The following is a 24,223-nucleotide window of genomic DNA, read 5'->3' on the forward strand; positions in this document are numbered from 1 at the left end:
GCTTTTGTCATCTGCTGCTACACACTGACTGTTTATAGGCAAATACAAGGTGGGACCTCACTTGTCAGAATTGCTGAATGTACTGACAAAAGGTAAAATCAACGATTGTTAACCAATAGATGTAAGGGCTTGTGGGCAAAAACATTACACAACATGTCCATGGGCCGGCTCACTATTAACCTGCTGCTGCTTCCCAAAGTCTTTGAACTTTCAAATGTCCATGGAAGAGAGTCACTATTCAAATGTTGTAACTGTCTATGATGCTACAGAGTTTTATGTTAAATGGTCAAACTTAAACAAATATTTATGAATAGCTAATATTCTGATATAAATGTCAATCTGAGACATTCTAGGAATAATAATTAACTAGGTAAAAAATAGACAAGGTTTTTACAATTGATTTAAGAAGAGAAGAACCAAGACAAAAAAAAAAAAAAAAAAAAACCCAAGTCACAGCAGTACATTCTAGTATTTGGATTTTGGCCTGGCAACAGGACAGTTTCAAACTCACCTTAATGATGGAGGAATTTACAATGTTTTCTAACATTTTATAGAATTCATCACACATTATTTACTCCCAATATTTCCCCTATGTGACATGTCCAACTATCTTTTTTGAATAAAGGTTGAAAGCAGATGAAGAATCATGAGAGGAATCATAAGATCACTTTCCAAAATGACGAACCTACATTAAGCCTACACAAAAGCAACATTTGACATAAAATATCCTTTTTTACCTGTTTATTGGGCAATTTCAATGCTGTTTGTATATTTTTGTAATAATGTGAACTAATGCCAATCTCTTTAACCCATTGCACAATAAAGACATACAGAATAGTCATTCATTGTGATTATGCATGACATTAATGGTATTTCCGCTGCATACATGAGATTCTTGAACCTTCAAAAGAAAATAAATAGAAAACTTAAAGAACAATACAAAGGACATCTGAGGCAGGAAAGACCCTCAGATAAACCACAACTTCCAATCAAGTTAAGAGCTCTGTCTTGTGTGTTATCTAAGAACAACTGTCTTTTGAACTTGAACAGCCCAACTGGATCAGAGTGCAATTTTCATCTTCACACACTTGCAAAGCATTCATGTTTCTTTACTAGATAGTTAAGAGTAGCCACTAAAAGACAAGATGGTGTATACTGCTAGTAATTGAACATGATTTTGCTCAGCTCTGTGAAAGGTGAAACTGAAGCTGAAGTCAGGATGCTGCTGTTCACTTCCTTCTGCTGCTGCCGCCGTTGGCCAGAATCATCACCAGCCTAATGAAGATGTTCAGTGTGTCCATGTAAATGCCCATACACCTGTTAGATTAGGAAGATGTTAACAATCACATCTTGGTGCAAGTCCAGACAATGAAAATAAAAGGTATGGGAGACTGAAATGCAAGCAGTTTGATCTGATTTTTTGGTGTTTGTATTGAATGGACACATTAAATGTTACTGCTATTAGACAATTTAATTCCTTAGCTAAAATAGTCTTTCCTGCCTATTTTCAGACAAAGTAAAACACATATGCATGCAAACATTTTCTGAACAGAAAAAAATTGAAGTGACTTACGCATTGATGGGATCATATTTCTGTACACCATACAGTGGGTGCGTCTCTGCCCTCTTGATGACCTTCTGTGTATCATAGAGGAGGAACATGCTGAACAGGACCAGGCCTCCATAGATGGCCACTGAGTAAAGCCCTGCTCCAAATGCTGAGGTGGGTGGCAGGAACATTGATCCTGAAAAAGATGAGGACACTTTGTGGAGACTGGCATGCACAGTTATTTTACAGTAGGGGATTTAAACCTACAGGACTGAGGTCCACTTTATTAAATAACCCACTGATACTGTCTGTGTTCAGAAATAGAGCCATCAAAGAGCTTCCCTCAGTCATGGCTACCAGATATCTGTTCATTCGTTTCTTTGCCAAGAGAGAGAGTAAAAAACAAACTGTACTTCTATTTAAGTCGCAGATAAAGAACATCTAGCCATGAAAGTCTTTACATTTTTAGAAAATGTCCCCATTACATTAATCAATTCCCTCCATTTATATTACATTTTTAACATGCAAATTAATTTATACATTCATTCTGACAATGATGCTAACTAATTTGCATAAATCAAATGGGTTGTAAGTGAGTAAAGCACAGTAAATCTGTGCTTTACTCATCAAAAAAAAAAAAGTCCCAAGAAAAAAGATATTATTATAAAAAATGACCTTGATATATTTTTAATACTTTGTCGGAATAATGGGTACTTATTACATTATTTTTGCTGAGGTTTGCTGCCAAAAGTAATTGAAGTTGAAACTGCTCCTGCGACACACAATTTTCATTTCATCAGGAAACTGCAGGTTGCATACACTAGAGATTACACTACATAAACAGTGAATTCATTATATGGGCTTCAGACCAACAACAGCAGAATAAAAAAAAAAGAAAAAAGAACTGTTTCCTGAGTAAAACATTTCAATACAGTCCGCTGACTGCTGTAGCACATTAGGTGCCAAACTAGCTTGACATTGCCGAGTATCTGTCCTACAACTCTCAGTCTTAACAACTTATAGTATCATCTGTGGTGAAAATGTGATGGTTTATGAGATGAAGATGCTACTAACCAATAGAGGAGGCAAAGACAACTCCAAAGCCCACAGCCAACGGCCCCCCCATATTGAGAAACTTCTCACTTGGGGCACACATAGCCACAGTAGACAGACCTCCCACAATGCCTGCTGTGTACCAGGCAGCCCTCATCATTAGAGGCCCTCCCAGGAGAGTAAGTGGAGCAATGACAGCTCCCATGACACCTTGAGAATAAGAACAAAAAAGCAGCTTAACACCACATTCAAAACAATAATTAGCCTACACAGATCTGTGTTGTAAGTCTACATATTCTGTAGGAGCATGAAATACAAAAGCTGCTGTTCCTCCTGAACTTTTACGTGACTGCCATCTAGTGTTAAACTGACGTGACTACATGATACAACAAAATCTTCCGAGGGATCTTGTCTGACAAACCTGCGTGGAGCATCCAAGCAAGGTGTTTGGGCACTGGGCTGTGCTCATATGAAATAGACCTGACCAACATGCCGGCACCAATCATGGCTGCAAAAGTTGCTCCAATAGCCTGTGTAAGAACAAATTAATAGTACGTGAAATCAATAATATGTCAAATGCATCTGAGCCAAAGGTGGAGAAAAAACAAAAAACAAATAGGTATTACGAAATAAAATCTATGTTCAAGTCTGTACGTTAAATATAAAACAGATGAGTTATAAAGCTTACGAGCCAGGATCCTCTCATCATTAGACCCATAAGTGCTGGGGTCCTGCTCACAGCTACTGCCGAGAGAGCAGTCAGTCCAACACTGCCTGCAAAGTACATGTAGGTGGAGTGGATTCTGTCCTTCACATACTGAGGCCAGATCCTGCCAGAGAAACACCACCAAGGTTGATCATGGACAGTTTCCACTTTGTACTAACCTGTGGTTCAACATGAAGCTGTTACTCACACTGCTTTCTCAATGGCACCAATTTCATTGGACATGCCCAGTCCATAATAGCAAAGAGCTCCAAGGCCAACTGCTGCACCTCCAGCGAGAATCATTCTACCCATTCCATCAACTAGAAGCAGAACAAAAACGATTTCAGGCACTTTCATCTCAACTGCACCACACAATAAACCTGAATACTGTAAAGTCTCGAAAAATTAATCTGACCATCAGAGGTAAAAGGTTTTATGTCTACTTAAAAAGTAAAGTTAATATCAAGTCATATAACATTATGCATGGGAATATGTAACTTGCAAATGTCACAGTACATACTTCTAATGGCAGTATCTGTTGCTGGCTCAAAAGCTGCTTCTTTGATCTGGTCTCTGGTTGTCCTCCCACGACGGAAACCAAATCTGGCCTTAGAGGAAAAACCCTAGTAAAAGACAAATGCATCAGAAGGTGTTAAACAAGCTCAAACTAATTAGGTGACTAATAGCATTTTCGGTCGACTGATTGATTTTAAAAAGTTTGTTACAATATTAATATTGACCGCCGAGATGACTGAATGATCATGCCAGGGAATATAGATTGTCGTTAACTTCACCCTACAAAGAAGTCAGCTTGCATACATTACAAATCAATATGGACTGCCCATGCAAGTGGATAACATTAAAGTTAATAGTTTAAGTCTGATGATGAATATTTGCGCCATCAATTTTAAAGACTAAAAAGGCGCAAAGACATTTTGGCCCAGAGACATGAGCAAAACAGTGTAACTAGAAACTGTGTTTGCCATGTGGGTACAGGACGGCTGAACAATTAATTTGCTTCAAATATTTTCAGGCTTCAACCAGCGCTTCTGTGGCAGCTGCAGCAGAGAGACAGGGTCAGGAAGGGATAGATCTAGCTAATGAAGAGAGACATGTAGGAAAGGAGGACAGCAGCCAACATGCAGTCAGGGCATGAACAATAGGTGACGTTGACAGCAAAGAGATAGAGTGGGATCTTTTGTTGCGCTATATAAAAAGTACTATGGGCAATTGAAAAATATCTGTGGTGGAGCAGCTTCCATTCAGTATTATTTGATAAACAATTCAAGAATGCAGCAGTACCCAGACAGCCGTCATCCCAAATAAAATCTAATTCTGTGGGAAGTGACTACTTGGATCATGTCAGAGTTTCAGCAATCAAACCCAAAAACAATCAAAGGAGTGAGCAACATACATCAATCAGTTGGCATGCAGTGTCTCCATAACTTTATTGAAGTTCAGTCATTTTATACTTTAGATACTGAGCTGGCAGTCTTATTGAGAATGATTCTACCTGAGAGGAAAGTTCGGATGCACTAATGAGGACAGTAATAGGACAAGACTGGCTCAAAGTTGCACCCCATCAGTTACTCGACAAGGTCTTTGTTTTTTTTTTTTTTTTAATCTTTGTTTGAATCTGAATCACTGCCAACTTTTTCTTTCAAGATGATGAAGAATATCGACCTGCTGCTTGTTAATTTGTTCTCACCCAAGACCCTAACAAAGGCAAATCCTGTTTACAAAACAAGGTGGAGGCATTTTCTGACATTTCGTCTGCTTCCTTTCAAATTGTTCGTATTTGTTTCTGGCAGACTAAAGGATAAACCAAACGAGTCAGATAAATGAAATCGTCACATTAAATTAGGTACTCATGGTTCAGTGTACATATTATATTTTGACCTAACGTCCACTTTTCATGGTCTTAATAGTTGTGGTAATGTCATTTTAATGAACAGTGACCGCAGCAACAAGGAAGCTGGAGACAAGTTGGAGAGCCAGGTGTGTCGGCATTTAGCTTTTGCTGTACCTGCTGAGGCCTGAGCAGGGGAGGGCAGGCCTTCAGGGTGGGGGCTCTCAGGGCCGGGGACCCCTGCGTCAGCACGGGACGGAGCCCGGCTGAGGGGAGACTCCTCAGGCATGTCAGCCTCGCCACCAACATGATCACTTTTTATTATCCTGTATCAGCCTGACAGATAAAACACAGGAAAAGAAACTGAGTCCAACGCTTTAAGAGCACATTTCTGTGTGTGAATGTCAGAAAGCAACAAGATTTAAAAAGACACAGTGACAAATCTTTGTGGAAGAAAATAAACTTTAGTGTCATCGTGTGTCTCAGTTAGGTAACTAGCTAACGTTAGCTAATACGACATGTCTGCGTATTACTACTACGGCTACTAAAGTACTTTAGCTAATACATATATTGTCGTTTGGTAAAAAACAAAACAAAACAAAACAAAACGTAATATATAACATAATTGATACATTTTTAGTGGCTATTTTCAAGAATAATGACAGATACATACCGAGACAGCGATGTTCGTCGTTCACCTTTCCAGACACAACTGCGCAAGTTACTGACGCAACTGCTTTGCAACCTTCCTGAAAATTCTCCATAAGTGCGTCATCAATGAGCGACACGCATAGTGGGAGTTGTAGTTCTATAGTATCGTCAGTTTTCTAGGCCAGTAGCAAAGTTATAACCAGTCGAGTGAGTTCTTTAGATATCAAAGGGCAACACCACAGTAAAAAAAAAAAGATGCTTCTGTTTGAATTGCATCCTTTTATTTAATATCCCTTTTCTTAATATTGTCGAATTCCCCTGAATGTTTGTGCCACTAACCCTATGAAATTACTAAAAGCTCTAAGTGCAGTATTTGACCAGACAGCAGGCCAGTATCTTCTCCACCACGTCCACCTGCAAGTTAATGCAAATCTTACTTTTCTCCACCAGGTGGCGGGCTCCCCACTTATATTGTTGCGACAACATCAATAACCACTAAAAACATGAATTTAGCCAAAGTGACTTAAATTTCAGGGCAACACTTTTATGCTGGGTTAGAGGGTGGGGGTAGGGTTGCCCTGATATTTTTAATCACATGCTTTATGGACAGGTTTGTGCTGTTGTCTGTTATTACAGACAACAAAGTGAGGCTCTGTCAGGGGCCATCCAGGCGCTCCTCCTGCTTGAGGCTGCGCTCCTTCGGACCAAAACTTTCTCATGTGATTCACTGAGTTGCAACTTGTTACATGGACCTGTCCCTCTCCTGCGCCGGGGGACCAGAGCTGAAGCCTTATCAAACATGAATCTATCTGGACTACAGATTCTACCAAGAAAAAGAAATTCTGCTCACTTCTTTGGATTTCGTTGTTCTTTGTCAGACTGGTAAAGAGGTCTCGGGAAGTAATGGGATTCATTTCTACCGGGAGTCGCTCCTGGAGAAAAGGCTGATCAACCTCACTCATGAGCTGAAACAGGACGCTGGTCACTATGGTGGGTAGCTGATATAGCGCACTCGTCACCTTAAATTTGAGTGAAAGCCTGCTTTATGTAAATAACTACAACCTCTAACTTTGGCGCAGTGATAAGCTTTTCGTGATATCAGACTGCAAAGCAAAAGTAAGGTCACTCACTCAGACAAACAAGGCATTGAAGGGAACTGACTTTCATTAACGATGTGTTTTATTATGAAAGCATGACTTCACTTCTCTCAGCTATTGTATTTGACCTTCAAATATGCGATTACATCACAGGAACTTGACTTTTAACTTTTTAAAAATCTATAAATCACGAAAAAAAAACAAAAAACAGCACTGCCACTGCTCTAGCTATACAGTAACCATTAACATGGAGGTTTATGTTTTGTTTTTTTTTTACTCAAAAATGTACTTCAGGGCAACTCCATCCAATGTCCAAGTGTAAACCACCACATCTGTCTCAATCATAGCTATCAACTCTGCTGTAGTCATTAAAACGTCAACCCTCACACACCCTGATAAACATGGAGGACCTGATCTTATCCAAAAAAAAAAAACTACCTGAACTGCCAAGAAATACTTACGTGTGAAATGACAATCTTAATTAATTTCTGACCAAATTAGTTTCTCTTTTTTTTTTTTTTTTTTTGCTAAGATCACCAATTAATAAATTCAATCAACTGACTAACTATTCTAAATGAAGAACTGGTAACTATAGCAACAACACTTCAGTTAGATGATAAGAGGTTAACTAGAAACTCACCCAAAAGTCAGTGAAACGGATTCAACGCAGACCAACATAGTTTTTCTTTGGTAAGTGTAGGGTATATTGTCAATAGGACACATTTGTGTTTCCTGATATAGACAATAACACGAGCACAGTATTGATGAATGAATCTAGTGTGTAACAAATGTCTTTTTTCAATGGGCTAATTGTGTATTACAGTGTCTGAAGCTAAACAATGCATCCTGTCATATTTTATTTGTTGCGTTAACTTGACTGCATGATGGTAGCTTAATTCATTTATAATGTCTGTTATCACACATTGCTGTATAAACTGTTGTATTATCTAACCTTACTCCTCCATTATATTTCAAACATTTTGTATTTTCTAGTCTGTTATTCTTCAGGGAACATCTTCCTATAATCATCACAACCGAATACTGTATTCTGAGAGGATTTCAGAAAAAGACAAACCTTCATATGGTTGAAAGGAGATATTGTGACATATAGAGTAACATCTGCAACACAATATCAAGCAAAGTGGGGTTTGGCTGGCTGCTGTTTAATTTGTCTTCACATGAGATTTACATTAAATAAAAGGCAGCTATTAAAAGCATTTGTAACAGAATGATAAATGGCGCAGTGCCGGTTTTGTTATGAGCAGATGATCAAATGTGTCATATGCCTCAGTGGTTTGTGAATATTCAAGAATGTCAGCGCGTGTGTATTTTTTTTTTTTTTTTTTTACTTAACACAGCAGATGCAATAAGCTGAGATAATTGGTGTATATCTAATTTACCATATAAATGACAAACCCACAGACTGCTTATTTTTTTGATGGATTGTTATAACTTTCTTGATCATTTTAAATCATATACGGAGCTGCTTAAATATTGATCATATTCACTCCCACGGTAGTTTTGTGGTCAGTCAGAGTTCTCGTGTGTCTTATTCATCAGGCCGAATCATTTTTGTTGTTCGTCTCAATTTGTTCAGGTTCAGGACAAGCTGACAAGCTATTTTCTCAATGTTCGGTGTGCACTGTGTGTCTAAGGACTTTCCTCTGATGCGGCTGACTACCTGACCTGTTCGACATGAGTTGTAACATCCAGGGGTTTAGTCACTGACCCTGTGGTGTGGAAGTGACCTGGGAATGTATGTGCTACGATTTCAGCCCACAGGGGGCTTTTAGAGTCACTTCTGTGTAAAGAGGCCTTTGTGGTTGTGGCATGCGGCAGGGTGGTGCAAGACAGAGCTGATTTTTCCTCCCAGTGAAAACGTGTCTCAGTATGCAGGCCGCTCACCTTTTCATTACATGCCGTTCCACGTCAACAGTGCTCCACTGGAGTTCAAAACTTCCCATTCCCTCCTGGAGAATTTCACAGGCAGCATTCAACCATTCCTTGTGTTTAGACTGTAGTCACTTGGACTGACTTCTGTGCTAAAAACTGCCCCGGGACAGAGGTTGCAACAGGATGTGAGAAGTGGAGCGCCAGAAACCAGAACTCCAAGACATTCAGATTTGTCAGAATTCAGAAAATGGAAGTCATGTGTCAGTCCACAGTGCTGCTTGTTTTGTGTCAAACATATGAGTACCTTGCTGTGCAGAGTAAAAACACTGGCCTGTTGCTTGTGGCTCTGCTGATTAATAGCAACATTTTCACTAATGGCTAGACCTGCAATCCATAAAGTATCACAGCTGCACTCTGCTTAGTGCACCTGGCAGATTTGCAAATGTTTTCACGAACCTAGACATCTGATTCAGGATCTAAAAAATTCTACTGTATATTGTCTGCATGCTTGCTTATATACTTTTGAATTCCTGACTGAGGCACATTTGTGGGCACACAAAAATTACACTTTGCCAGTTTCCTCAGAGAGGAGATTGTGTCATTTACACTTGCCGCGTTATTGCCCCTTTCACTTGCAGAAGAGGTAGGCAGGATTATTTTAAAATCCGAAGATTAGTTAGGGATCTGAACCAAGATGCTATTATCTTTAAAGCGAACTAATTTTAATCCCACAGGAATGTGCAAGATATTTCCAAATATCATTAAAGCCACCCTCATCTTCATTTAACTACCCACTGTCTGCCCTCTACAGACTTGTAAATGTACTGAATGGCCTCAGGGCTCACAGCTCTGCAATTTATGGCTGTGTGACAAGCAGGCTTTCCCCTTCAATTTCAGCACTGTGCAGTTATACCTCTCAGAGTTTGGACATGTCCCCCCCCCCTTGTCTTTTAGAGGTACAAAAGCATATTATGGGGAAGCAGTCAGTCATTAACCCATCACCAGATGGTCTACTGTACCAGCAGTCCATGTCACTCAGGGCTCCAGTTGAAAAGCACTGCTCCCAGTGTTGACATGGAGGAGCAGCTGGTAGCTTGGACCACAAGCAGCCCTGCTATCTGTCACCGGGAGGGAGGCTTATCACTCTAGTTCAGACAAGTCCGACTTTTTAAGCTTTGCAATTGTGGAACCACAGATTAATTGCAAAATTGCAATCTGTCACGCATATGATCTCACGGCTTTGTTTTTCTGCTTATTTTTAAAGTAGCTTCTACAAAGGGTGCCTCATAAATTCAGTGCACCAGCTCTGAATCTTTGCATGGTGGGTGGGCATGTTCCTTAAATGCACTGGTGCACTTAAAGATAACAAGGACTTCCTCGTGGGAAGGGCTGGTTTAGATTCCATTATAACACACTCAGCTATTTTCTATTCTTACCTTCTTAGGATATGATATTTTTGTCTCTAAGTAAACGTTTGGCTTTGCCTAACACAGAACAGTGATGTTTTGCACACCTACAGTAGCAGACGGAGGAAGAAAAGAGTCATAGATGTCTTAGAGCGGATGTGCATCTGTGTATCTACCACACTGAGTCAGCACCACAGTGCAGTTTTACACCTACAGTACAGCCATAGACTTCTAACTTCCTGACTTCAGAAACAACAGACGAAGAATTGAGAAGTAGGTACTCACTGTTGTGCTCAAATGTGCAAAATGTGTAACTGACAGGTTGATGCTCATTTCATTTAAAGGGTGAAACTTTGCCTTCAGCAAGGAATACAAATAACTGGAAGGCTTTTTAAGGAGGCGACTGGAGGCTCGTGAGATTGGCAGAACCTATTAAGAAGCAGTCTGAAGAAGCATATCCAGACACAGCTACTTCCAAGAATGAGGATCAAATACACAATATCCATTGTCTTTTTTGTGGCACTTGTTATCATTGAGAAGGAAAACAACATTATCTCAAGGTAAGTCAATATAAGTGACCAATAGAGCATGTTTTTTTATTTTCAGTAGGTTTGTGTATGTTTTCCAAGCTTTAAAAATGTATTTCACAAAAACATGAACTACATGGAGTTGGTTCAAATGTTTGGGTAAACAGCAAGGCTTGGACATCTTAATTTTAGCCTTTAAAGCTAATATGACTCTGTGGTTCCTGTCTCACTCTCAGGGTGTCAGATAAGCTCACGTTAAAGCAGACCCCCCAGACCCCTCTACAGCTGAGTGGCTTTTCCCACATCCTACTGAAACACAATGGTTCCTTTACCTCACTCAATAAGATGGACTCCACCTACCCACTGATGAGGCAGCCCCTGGAGAACAACAGTGAGCACCAGGAGGTGATGACAAGGGGCACAAAACACATCCTCCTGTTAGCCACAACCAGGACAGGCTCCTCGTTTGTCGGCGAGTTTTTCAATCAGCAGGGTGACAACATGTTTTACTTGTTTGAGCCACTGTGGCATGTGGAGAAGATGTTGACACTGGAGACCGGAGGCACAAACGCAACAGCTGCAGCCAAGGCGTACCGTGACGTGCTCCAGAAGCTATTCCTGTGTGACTTCTCCCTGCTGGAGACTTTTTTGGAACCCCTCCCTGTGGATCATATCACCACTGCCCTTTTCCGCAGGGAGTCCAGCAGCTCTTTGTGTGGGGAGTCAGTCTGCAGCCCCGTCATCAGAGGGGTCTTTGAGCGCTATCATTGCAGGACCAGGCGCTGCGGGCCCCTAAACCTGACCATGGCGTCTGAGTCTTGCCTCAGGAAGCAGCACAGGGCCATCAAGTCAGTGAGGGTGCGCCAGCTGGAGACCCTCCGACCTCTAGCTGAGGACCCACGTCTTGACATTAAGTTCATCCAGCTGGTTCGCGATCCTCGGGCTGTACTCGCCTCACGCATGGTCGCCTTTGCAGCCAAATACAGGAACTGGAAGCAGTGGGCCATGGGTGGAGACGTACCCATTGATGATGAGGAGGTGAGGAAGCTGAAAGGAAACTGCGACAACATAAGGATGTCTGCAGAGATCGGCCTCGGGCAGCCGCCGTGGCTGCGTGGGCGTTACATGCTAGTTCGGTACGAAGACATCGCTCGGTTCCCAATGAAGAAAGCAACAGAGATGTACAGGTTCACTGGAATCCCATTCACTCCACAGGTGAAATCCTGGATCCTGAAGAACACCCAGGCCTCTAAAGAGGCCAGTGGTGTTTATTCTACAAAGAAAAACTCCTCAGAGCAAGTAGAGAAATGGAGGTTCAGTTTACCTTTCAAAATAGCCCAGGTTGTCCAGAAAGTTTGTGGGCCAACATTGAAGCTTTTTGGCTACAAATTTGTAAGCAGTGAAGAAATGTTAACAGATAAGTCGGTTAGCTTGATTGAGGATAAAGTGTTCAACAAACTAACATGAACCCTGACCCACTCTGGCTGATATTTGATGACTGATATTTATAATGAACTTTTATGCTGAGACAGATCTATATATTTTCTGACTACGTCACTATTTAAAGGTTGTTTTGTTTTTTTTTTACTATTTAAAAAAGTTTGATGAAGACAAGATATTGTGGAACATGGTCAAAATATGGAGCTTGAATATCTGATGTTTTTGCACTCTGGACCGTAGTCCATGTCATTAGCTGGTCAGGCAAGCAATTTTATTCTTTCGGAAATTTGGGAAATTCCTGAGGGAGCTAGCCGTGGGATGAAACATATGAGAAACATATGAGCTGTTTTAAACACTTCCAATAACCACATTGGTCATTTTTGTCCAGCAACTCCTGAGTTAACCACCAGAAGCTTCTTTTATACTAAAGAAACTTGAAATGAAGTTGAATGAATTGCCAAAAGAATGAAATGCTTTGTAGAGCATTGTGTGTGGCAGGAAGAGGAAATGCCAATGTTGTCCCAGGTTATTTCTACACACAAGAACTACATTTAATGTTCCAGGCTAAATTTATTTATTTCCACTTAGTGCCACAATTTAATAATCACTCCATGGCTGAATGTGCTCCACAGGCTGTTTTTTCCTCTGCAGGGGTAATTTTCTTGCACACATATATAGTAGTTTGCTGTACATGCATGTTTTGTTTGATTGGAGAAAAAAAAAATTGTCTGAAGTTGTCCTCTAGATTGTAGGTACCCTTTCTGTAAAAACAGATGTTTACACTGCTACTGTATTAACACATTCCAACTGCAGCTGGTTTGCAGGATTGTGTAAGGTTTGTCAGCAGGTCTCTCTCTGTTGACACAAGTCTCTCGGCTGGTGATAAAAAACTGGGCCCCGATTTTCTGGCATGTCAGACTGTTTGGTGATGTTCTTTGTTGGCCACAATAAACAATTCCCCCTTCCTGTCATCTTTCCTAATGGCAAGAGGAAGAAAATGTTGCAGATCAATAGCTTGAGCTATATTTCACGAAAAAAAAAAAAAAAAAAGTCAACCTCATGGTGATACGGCTGGGTATGACCATATTCAGCACATATTAACGTACATTTTATTCTAATTCTAACAATGATATATACCAGTGTGGACCAAATTAATGGGCCAATAGGCCTAAATTAGAGCTGTGTCTTGTTAGAAAATAACTAGTTCATACAATGTTTTGTCCGACCACATTAGAAATGAAAAGCCCTCTCCCAAATTCAACATCTTAAAAGTTTGGAGGAAGGGCGTTTTCAAGGCCATTCTTCCATCATGACAAGTATTTCTGATACAGGATACTGGTATCTTGAGATCTGCTATTTGGTTCCGTTCAAGCAAAACTGCTCATGGTGTATACAGCAGTTGACCTATTTTGGTGGAAAAACAAAATATGGAAAAAAAATAGGAAAATCTATAAAAGAAACATTCACAGTTCATTTCACAGCCTTAATCATGAAACACACTCGCACTGATTTTCAAGGCTCTTTGCTTTTTTTTTTGACTAGTTAATTGAACCGTCTCTCAGTTTCTTTACAGCAAATTTCTTCTGCACACTGACTCGTTTGTCTGTGGAGGCAAGTAGGAAGGATACTGTGGAGGCAGCTGCCTTGATTTCCAGTATGTTTACCACTATGAGCCCGGCTATTTAAGTCTACAGACCTAGTAATTACTCCAACTTTACATATAATGTGGTTCGAGTCATTTTGGTCCACCTGACCCCACCCACTTACAGAAATGCAGAGGCTTTCATTTGGACAGTCCCTGTCCTGCTGAATTAATTCTCTTTTTACATTCAGGGACTTTACTGTTTAAATATGATGCAATTCCCTCATTTGTCCTCTCTCACACTCCTAAGCCAAAACCACCTTGACAACCTAGAAGTATATTCACTCACAATAATGTATCATCATCTGGTTAGTTTGGGCTAGTTGTTCTATTTTAGTAAAGTGTTACCAGGTTTACAGCGTCTGAGCATAAACCTAATGAGAAGAGGGTCAGCATTGGTAAACTTGTATATTTGAGTGGCTTTATGTGGGATGTGTGGAGGGTGGAGGCACTGTATGGTTGGGGCAAATATAGAATAACCGCTTTCCACTGGATTAAAGCTTCTCACCCCCCCATCCCCTGTGGTTAAATGAGGACATTTAGGTAACCCCACCCTCCTCCTCCATTATATGGTGCTGTAACACATCAACCATGAGGGGTTTGAAATATGCAAAACATCCCAAGCAAGAGGACCTGGATGAGAAATACCTGGTTGGGAAGATCTGTGATAAACAGAAAACAAATTTGGGGGGGGATTCACATGTCTCGCAGCCATACATAAAAATTGTGCCGCAGCAGGTGATAATGATGGTTGAGGAGGAGACATAAATCTAAATACACAGTGAATCATCCCACACAGAGGAATGCAATTCATGAAACTCAGGTTGCTGCATGTGATAATGAGTGACTGTGTGGAGTGAAAAGACAGAAACTCACAACATTGAACTGAGTGTTGAAGATAAAAATAAAGCAGTTTAAATCTTTTAGCTAAAGCTGACGTACGAGAAAAAAAAAAAATCACTATTATTGAGTGTTTTGTCATTTTTGACCATTTTCCTACTATACATAAAATCTATATGTCTGGTTTTTCACTATATCAGCAGGAACTGCATTACGCTTTGTGGTAAACTTTGCATAGGAAACATTTCTTGGCACAAATCGTGCTGCTTCAATTAAAATTCAGCCTGTAAAACTTGTTTTTTGTTTTAAGGGGGGGGGGTTTATTTACACTGGATCAAGTGTCATGTGAACCGTCCCACTGTTATTAAAGCCAGACATTTCTCAAAAGTTTGCGCTTAAACAGGAAACGGTAACCTGGGGATTTATGAGTGCTGCTCTTTTTAGTTTTCTTCACACATACAAACATTGACAGACATCAAAGATCTGATGTGGTTTGGTTTCCTTGTCACAGTCATACTGATACGCTGACTATCGAAAACATTTTCCCAGCAAAGTTGCAGACCTTCTTTAAACGCGAGCGTTTCTCAAACGCAGATGACTACAGCAATGATTTCATCTCTTTACATCCTTTTATGCTTATCTATGACTCAATTTGAGAGAAACGAGGAAATGCTTCATCGTGCTGTGTCACAGAAAACCCTTGAGATGATAATTCTCAAACTTTGTGAGCGCTCCATTACCACTGACCACTCCATAAATGCCTTTAAGAGACAGAAATGGAATGACCATTTTCTCTGGATTTAGATTTTAGCAAACCATGGAAGCGCCTACGTGATGTGGTTAGAAACTGAACCTTTGTCTGACCATTACAGCCACGAAATACATAGAGAAACTGAATAACAATAATTGTGATGTCTGCAGTGACTTAAAAAAATTGCTGCAACTGATTTGGATCCTGACGGTAATGTCTAATCTTCAGTGTAAACTCAACTTTCACTCGCTTTCCTTTTTACTCTGTTTGAATTTTGTTAATCCACCAGGGCTGAATGTCTCCTGCTCCCAAATAGATTCCTTAGATTACTTAAGGACATGTGATAAGACACACACAAGGAGGTTTTTTGCCCAAATACAGTTAAATATTATGAATTGCATTTGCTTTTCCTGGAACACTCTTTATCATTTTGATTATGACCTCAGCGTTTATGCACAGCGCTGCCAAGCCTTCTACCCAGTCCCACAAGAGAACATGAAGCATTACTCCCATCCTAACTTTAGAAGTCCATGGTAAACGTTTCAGGGTTTTTTAGCATGCTAGCATACCACTTTGTGTCATTCTGACCTCTGCAACACAAACAATGGCTGTGTGGGAGAGGGGGATGTTTAAGTAAATACTTTGAGGAAGGTCAGCAGGTGGTGCAAAGGAAACAGGATGATGAATGATGATGGTGTTACTCTGATTCTCAGTGAGTAGGTGTCATTCACATATTTACTTAAAGTTGCTTCCTTTGCTCAAAAAAAAGAAGCTTCTCATGCATATATTTATTGCCAAACCTTGCATTCCTGCATGAGAGAATTTAAAGCCACATGATGACGGATTTCCTACATTTCTTTTTAAACATCTTTTCTGTTTATTTCCTAAATGTATGTAATGTGTGTGACCACAGTCCTGTTCAAGCAAAACAGACCTACTGTAGGTTTCCTCAGAACAAGATGTGCCACCATTCGCATTTTGAATGAAAGTTTGTGAAAGAAACAGTTTCTCTTGCCAGATCTGCTGGGCATACTAACACAAAGCTTCAGTCTTTCCTTACATCAATACCTCCTTTTGTGTCAGCACCAAGCTGGAGTGAAGGGGTCTTTAAAAAAAATTTAGAGCTACTGAATGGTTCGCTCCATTTGTCCCACTCTGATGGCTTTGCTCCAAATTCCAAGTAAGTGCTTTTCTACTGCCGCTACTAGTCACAATAAAACAGACATTACAGTTTAGGGCTTAAAGGAGCAGAAGGAGCACGGGGTGGTTAATGAGAAACATTAAGCATCAATGGCGAATGTCCTCATTTCCCTTAAGATGTGGCCTTGATGCATTTACCAATTATAGATGAATCTCCAGCCTCTACAGTGTAATGACAGGCCTATCCCTTTTTGACATAACAGATGCCATGTGAGCACTAACCATGTGATGCTGTTGGCATGGCTGCCAAAGATAAAAGCATCCAATAAAGATGCTGAAAAAGGTTTGTACAGCAGACCACAATGACCGCCGGAAGCAGACAGCGACTATTCATTTTTACATATAGGAAATAAAGTGAGGGCAGTAAAGTGAACCACATCCAAAGAATCAAAATTGTGGTTTTACTTTTCCACCTATCTGCTGACTTTGATGATTGTCCCTGAGGAGGAGAGACAAAGAAATCACTTGTGTTGCTCCACCGCTGACCGAGAGGTGGGGACAGTTTATTTTGAGTCGAAGTTGAACAATAATTACAAACTGTGGTATCCTGTAGTTGGATTTAGACTTTGGAGTTGTCATAGCAAACATTAAATAGATTTTTTCAATATTTATTATACTATGATCTTTTTAATATGGGCCAGTGATGAAAATAGTGCTGTGAGCTGTATTAATGACATGCTTATATGTCAACGTTTGACCACAAACCACTGTGCTAAAATAACTGCGAACATATTACTCATTAAATGACAAAACAAGGCTCATAAGGTCATTTGTCAACTTTAATGTCCCTAACATGCACTTTAAAAACACTATAAATAGAAGGCATGATGAAAGTCCCCAATGTGGCCTGAATCTGGGCAGGTATTTGCAGGATGTTCATTAAATTCAACCTAACAACGTAGCCATAAATGATAGATGGGAAAAACCATCGTGGCTCACTTCTCCTTTTGTCTTGTGCTTTCACTTTCACCTCCAAAAATAGTGTCTAGAACTGTGAGAGTGATCAACATAACAGGAAACGCGTTAGCCAGTCGGTCCTTCTGATTGGGGTGGCAGGAAACAGGAACATTTTCATACCATTGCCGCTGCCATTTCTCGTACACACAGCTGCTCTATCCCTCGTGCACAAGGCTGTGGTGGGTGGGTGCAGATAAACTATGGGTAAAATTCCCCTGGATGAAAAACATGTTAAATAAAGAGGCAGCCGTGCCTAAAAAGCTGACGTTTACCTTCTATCACAAAAGTCCACTCCCAAAAGGGCAGCTACAGTATGTACCCACATTGTTCCCATCCCAGGAAACACTGGTCTTTCCCTTTGTGCAAGTCAAGATGGTTTACAGTTACAATACTTGCAGAATTTCGTATAGAATTTCTCACACATTACCGCTAACCGTGTGCTCACTTTTTTTTTTTTTTTTTTTAAACATTCACATCTCTGTTCAAAGACACACCATTTACATGGCTGTGACATTTAGAGCTGTCAGACAGAGGCTGTCCTTCACTAGCACATTTAATCCAGTTGTTGCTGTTATCCTAGCTGTCACCCCTCAGTTCAGTCTGGAAGAAGAATGGAGGTTAAATGCTCAGCAGCCTTGTCTTTGCATGTTTTTACATTATTATTGCTGTGGCCCAGGCGGTTGAGCAGGTTGGCCTCTGCTCCCAAGGCTGGTGATTTGAACTGGCATAAAACCAAACACACATGACATATTGTGAAACAACATCTAATTCTTAAATGCTGTAAATGCAAATGATCAAAATGAAGATAAGACGGTCCGCTCAACTATATTTAAAGGCAGAGTGCAGCATTTGCCTTTTTAGTTTCTCTTTTTTGAGCTTAAAAGACGATCAAGCATGTCGAACTTCAAGGATAGTGAGATGCTATTATATTATGCTACTGTGCACCAGCATCTCCCAGCGAGGGCAGATTCATGCTTACTTTTAAACAAAAGAAGCAAAAAAGACTTTCATTATTATAATTAGAAAGGCAGAGCAAACAGGATGGATGCTGCACATACCGTGCAGGAAAACCACGGCTGGCCACAGAGCAGCGTCCCCCTGCAGCTACACAAACATCTGTGTGGCACTAGAATGTGCAGAACAGGTGGCCGGGCCAGGACCCTTCATTAATGCATGATGACAGATGAGCAGCAAGTGATTGACCCTAAAGTGCTCCTCCTCTTGTGACTGCCAATGTATGGCTGTAGTGTTACATCTCCCTGTTAGTGTCTAAAGTCAGTATGGTAGGTGCAGCACACTTCGCTAAATGCAGGCTAATCCAAGTCCTGCAATAAATCCTCCATCAAAGTAATGGTCATTTTGGAGGTTGTAGTTTGTGAGTTGCTCTTGCTGCTGAATTGCAATACATTATATGAACAAGTGTGTCTATAATTTTGACCCATTTACATCAATGGTGAAACACCTGTCCAACTCTGTATAATGTGAAACAGCAGAGCACTGTAAACCACGTCCCCTGGAATAATTATTATAATATCAACTCCTCCATTTCAGCCAAGCTGAATTATAACCATTATAACCTTCAAATAGGATTTATTTCAGGACTGTTGAATTAGACTGCATTAGTTTGAGCTAAGTGTACCTAATTAACTGCAAAATTTGGGCACATCTATTTCAGCAGTACTGGATTTTATTTTATTTTATTTACATTTGCATTCATCTAAAGAGATTTAAGTTTTTTTTCTCCCCACATCTACACAATAATTTGGTGCAATTTGTGGCTCAGCGTCTTTCTTAAGTACACTTGAGGACACTTGAGGACTCAAAAAAAGTTTGAGCCGGTTTCCCCTGTTTCTTTTTTCCTCTCTTTAAACCATGCTGGTACTTTGTTAATTTCTGCAAAGAGGGGGCCCCTCCAAGGGATGAGACACGCCCCTCCTTACTTTTTCAAAGGCAGTAGCTGAATTTTGAACTGATAGAACACCTAGTCTCTTGCATTTAGCATTTGGGAATTCAACACGGTTGATTGGTGGAGGTAAAAATGCTGATTTAGTGTCAACTTCATTCAAGATACAAATACTAATATCACATAAAATAATATGAATGTAATATGAATAAAAGTAATTCATACACTAAATTAGGAGATTTGTATCACACTGACATTATTCATAATCCAGACAGAGTACCCACAGGCCAGCCGCTCCTCTCACATGGCTTGTAAATGACCGGTTGCCCAAAGGCAGATAAATCAGTTCCCATGCTCGCCCCTGACTTTTCTGTTTCACAGATGCTGCTAATCAAATCTCTGGCAGACTGACATGTAACCCAGCAGTCGATAATCTGATGGCAGCAGCTTGAAACAGAGGGAGCTGTGACTGTGGCTCCAGGGCCCCTTCAGCTGCATCACATCGCTGGTGTTTGGCTGAAAGAAAGATAACATGGCGCGGGATTGAAGAGACGGAGACAATGATTAATATGAGCGCATAGAATTGTTTCACCGCTATTGTTTTTGCACATGAAAAACGTCAAGAAAAAAAGGTTTATGTTCCCAATTATTGACGTAATTACATGAAATAGCTTAGTTAACAATGTAATCTCGAAGCATTGTTTCAATGTCTATGTACACATCAAAGATTTACAGTATAGGATTGATGGATTAGATTAAAATACCTATGATATATATTAAAAATGCATGGTTTATATTATATAAGTATGTGAATTTCATCAATAACATTTGAACGGGTAAGTTATTAAGCAAATAATACATTTTTGAATATGCTCTGTTTTACTGCTGATTTGACATAGCCTAATAAAAAATGCTGTGATCAAAACAGAGATAAAAATGAATGTAATATGAAACAAGTTGTGCCTTCAGACTCTCCTGACTGAAAGAAACCTAAATGAGCTCTGTAAAAGCAGAATTGCTCCTCATAAAAAAGATAAATCATATGTTTGTGTTTGGACTAAAAGGCGTAAACACTCGCCGCAAGCCCCACAGCACAACTGCAGCCCTTAAAACCACCTCAAAATTCCTGATTTACGTGCAAACTTTAAATAAAGCGCAATCTCCAACCTTCAATTTAACTTTGCAGGTCCGCCCGAAAGGCCTCTGGTTTTACAGAGTGAGTTTCCAAACAGCGACAGCTCTGAAAGAGTGAACAAACCCTCAGTGCTATATACAACACTCTACGGTTTGCCTGGACAACATGCTAACAATTTACCAGGGAGACCACCAGAGGAAACCAAAGAGGAAGGCGCAAAAACTGCTGCTTTACTGCAGCCTGCACATGGACCTTCAAAGAATATCTGAACTCAAACTGTGAGGAAGTAAAAAAACAGAACAAATGAAAAAATTCTGTCAATAAAAACTCAGACTATGAATTTGTCCACTCAGCTTAAGGCCCTGTAGAGGTCAGTATGCTCCAACATGCACCAGTAAGAGCTCAAACATTGTCTTTTCTAACAGAAGTACAATAATTCACACTGGTCATCTTAGCAACATATATTCTTTGCGTCTCTGAGCATCTCAATGTGACAACGCAATGATCTCCCCTCCAACAGCTTGTATACTCTTATTTTACAGCCTCGCACGTACTTGGATATATTGTGTTGACAGATATATGGAAGCTGTAAAGCAACTGTGCTGAGTTAACTCCTTTAAAAAAAAAGATTTGATCTTGCTTCTATCCCACTCAAGTTTACAACCAGACTGTGTGACACACAAACTCCGACTTCCCCCTGAATTTTCTTCTGTGCTAAGTTTGCACAATGGCAACCAGCTATTCCAAGTCCTAATTGTGACTAAAGAAAGTAGTCATGGGCTTCCTTATCCCAGCCATCTGCATGGTGTCTTTAGGATTGCTTCCTGATTTTCTATAGCAAGGAAGTGTGAGGAATTACCTCTTCAAAGGCATGTGTGCCCCACCAGCACTAATCCCCAGTTAATGGCCAGTAGGGGCAACAGACCCCAACAACCTCACATCCTGCAGAGGCTTCATGTACATAATTCCTGCCAGGCTAAAAAAAAAAAAAACAACAACAAAAAAGCAACACACACACAGCAGCCCAGTTTGTGAGAAAAGTCTGGGTGAGTAGAGCTTGTTTAAGTTGTAATAGCTATTGCAGACAGGGAAATTACTGTAACACTGATTGCGGAGAATGCGGATCCTCTCTTCCCTTAAACATTTTATAAAGTTCAGGGTCAAATGTGGAAGTACAGTTAGAACTTCATTTGAAATTTTTGAAAAAATTTTTTAAGGCATGATCTGAAGCTGACTTTCAACGTCAGACATGGCTGACTTTTTCCAAAATGCCTCTTTTACTGTGTCTATTCATCAGCGCGACCAATAAAAAAAAAAAAAAAAGGAGCTTAGCAGTGATTAGTGATAACTTTCCTCGCAAGATCCAGTGACTCAGAGAAACAGGCACAGCTCTCCCTGGTGGCCTCAGGCTGAACTAGCAGACATTAATTGGACTCGCAACCCTCCAATTTACAGAATTAAGGAGACATCAGCTTGTCTTATTCTGCTGATTTGTGCTCAAGACAAACGTTTTACAGGAGAGAGTCGGGGACTGAGCTTGACAAAAAGGAAAACAGAGGCTCTGAAATATAGGTTCCCGCTACTAGAGCCAAATGATTGATATTATGTATTTTTCATATACAATTTAAATGGTTTTTAATTAAACAACCCCCCCGATTTTGCTGTGGAATATTGATGCACAGATTTGTTTGTGGGAAGGGACTCCAATTAACGCTTTAGCGCTTCAAAGTCAAATATTTACACTAATACAAGCACAATTAATTGGGATTAATATAGTGAAACATGGATGTTGTTTGCCGCACACATGTAGAACAGATGCCACTGAGCCTTGGGGAAGTGCAAACACTTCACTTTCACGTCGCTGATCTCTCTGGCTGCTTTGCAATGATTTAGCATTTGTTCAAATTATTCAGACATCACAGTTTGTGCCATGTGACCTGTCATCACTTGTTACAGAGCGGATAAGCCTGAAGAGATCCGACACGTCAAGGCCACTGTAAGCATACAGATTGTTTCAAAACACCAATGTGGAAAAATAAAAAAAAATAAAAAAAATCCTCCAAATTCAATGCAATGTGTGTGGAGAAGGTTTGTTAATGGTGACAAATTGTGGTTTGACAGCTGTTGAATTATTTCAGCACAAATAATTGAACATCCCCATGATTCAACACTTTCTAATATGTTATTTATTATTTACGTGCGCAGATATTGTGCTGGTGATTTTCTTTATACTACATGAAGTAATTTCTCTCTGAGGTTGCAAACACTGATTGGTAATTTCTGGATTACTTGTTCTGCTCTTCCAATATTAATGCCCGTTAATGCCCCCCGAAATAGATATCAAGACAGTTTTCATCTAATGGCTGAATATATCCCACCCAAGCTCAGCAAGAAGACCATCTATTGGTCAAACAGCCAAATGAACCTTTTGGTTAATTCATAATTTAGTGAACTGGGAGTGAAGCATTTAGCTTTTCCTGGCTATGGCCCGCTAAGTGAAATGGTGTGGAAAGTGTGAGGTCATTAACCTGTAACAGGTATGTTCTCTCCTAATATTGGGGCTGATGTGTTCCACCCGACTGTGACCGAAAAGAGGGAGAGCCCGTTCACAGGACAATGCCAGTGATTCGTTTTTGGGAAACTTCATTTGGGAACATTAGGTTGTGAAAAGTTGATATGGTTTTTAATTAGAAGAGATCTCCCTCCATATCTGGGGAAGATTTCCACTCTGCTGCTTGTTTCCCATCGTCCTCCTGTGCATATTGCATTGCAGTGAATTCTTTGTTTCTTCGCCATCATTACTGGAATATTCTTCAAAAGATAAGACTAGATTCAAGCACCTTCAAATAACAGAATTAGATTCATCCCAACTTGTTGTTTTTTTTTGGGGGGGGGGCATATTAGTGAGAATCTATTTCTCTTAATTTGGGGCTGGGTGATACTTCACTATGATTGTGTATCGACGTTCATCATATTATTAATTTGAGTTCCATTGAATAAATTAACAAAGTCAAGCTAATTGCAATAAAGCCAAGCTTAGATTTGGCTCAATATATATGAGGTGGTTTGTCCACTTCACTACATTAACAATCAATTTGATTACACTGAATGCGAGTTTGCATTTATTTGCCACAGAATTATACTGTATATCGACATTTTGGGCCATTCATTTACTCTCCAGTCCGACGTGTATCGTTGGTGTACCTCTATGCTGAACAGATAACAGTTTTTTTGTCAGGCATCTCTCACCAGGTTTTACACTGTAGATTATTTGCCCATCTCTTCTACATGAAATGGAGTGATACCTGAATACCCATTCAACGTTTTTATCTTGTGATGAAAAAGTAAAAAAACAAACATAGAAATATAGCAAGTGTGTATTTTCAATCATATTTTCATTCATTTTGTTACACTGTTTTGTGTATGCTTTATCTTTTTGAATATATTTTGCTGCCTGTGTTTTTGTATTTTATGTGGGGGGAAAAAAAGGAAACAATTTCCTTTTAGAATTAATGACTCGCGCTCTCTATTTATCCATATCAATTATTGTTTTGTAAATGGCAGATAATGCAGACATTTTTCCATTATATCATATTTTGCGCACGTATTCTTTGACTTCAACTC

The 24,223-nt window shown here is 39.9% G+C and overlaps 2 protein-coding genes across 3 annotated transcripts; one reads left to right on the forward strand and one right to left on the reverse strand.

Moving 5' to 3' along the window:
• Window positions 1-726: 726 nt before the first annotated feature.
• On the reverse strand, window positions 727-5,884 carry ghitm (growth hormone inducible transmembrane protein). The gene is made up of 9 exons (XM_029527864.1): window positions 5,831-5,884; window positions 5,335-5,493; window positions 3,829-3,931; window positions 3,517-3,628; window positions 3,291-3,432; window positions 3,024-3,132; window positions 2,624-2,812; window positions 1,574-1,745; window positions 727-1,317 (listed from the first exon to the last, which is right to left on the reverse strand). The coding sequence occupies exons 2-9, from the start codon at window positions 5,464-5,466 to the stop codon at window positions 1,230-1,232; spliced, it is 1,047 nt and encodes a 348-aa protein (XP_029383724.1). The 5' UTR covers window positions 5,467-5,493; window positions 5,831-5,884; the 3' UTR covers window positions 727-1,229.
• A 624-nt stretch (window positions 5,885-6,508) lies between these two features.
• On the forward strand, window positions 6,509-13,250 carry chst3b (carbohydrate (chondroitin 6) sulfotransferase 3b). 2 transcript variants are annotated; one of them, XM_029527729.1, is made up of 3 exons: window positions 6,509-6,798; window positions 10,549-10,764; window positions 10,968-13,250. In XM_029527729.1, the coding sequence occupies exons 2-3, from the start codon at window positions 10,685-10,687 to the stop codon at window positions 12,196-12,198; spliced, it is 1,311 nt and encodes a 436-aa protein (XP_029383589.1). In that variant the 5' UTR covers window positions 6,509-6,798; window positions 10,549-10,684; the 3' UTR covers window positions 12,199-13,250. The 2 variants fall into 2 exon arrangements, with proteins under 2 accessions (XP_029383589.1, XP_029383590.1); XM_029527730.1 differs by lacking the exon at window positions 6,509-6,798 and adding an exon at window positions 10,277-10,477.
• The last annotated feature ends 10,973 nt before the right edge of the window (window positions 13,251-24,223 follow it).

Source organism: Echeneis naucrates, chromosome 19 (assembly GCF_900963305.1).
Source record: "Echeneis naucrates chromosome 19, fEcheNa1.1, whole genome shotgun sequence".
NCBI lineage: Eukaryota > Metazoa > Chordata > Actinopteri > Carangiformes > Echeneidae > Echeneis > Echeneis naucrates.

Bases quoted from the DNA above. Each gene is read 5' to 3' on its own strand.
- ghitm (XM_029527864.1), bottom strand. From the start codon at position 5,466: ATGTTGGTGGCGAGGCTGACATGCCTGAGGAGTCTCCCCTCAGCCGGG. The intron at 3,133-3,290 runs GTAAGCTTTATA...GTTCTTACACAG, and splicing joins TGATGAGAGGATCCTGGCTC to GCTATTGGAGCAACTTTTGC. The intron at 1,746-2,623 runs GTTAGTAGCATC...CATCTTTTTCAG, and splicing joins TGTCTTTGCCTCCTCTATTG to GATCAATGTTCCTGCCACCC.
- chst3b (XM_029527729.1), top strand. From the start codon at position 10,685: ATGAGGATCAAATACACAATATCCATTGTCTTTTTTGTGGCACTTGTT. The intron at 10,765-10,967 runs GTAAGTCAATAT...TCTCACTCTCAG, and splicing joins GAAAACAACATTATCTCAAG to GGTGTCAGATAAGCTCACGT.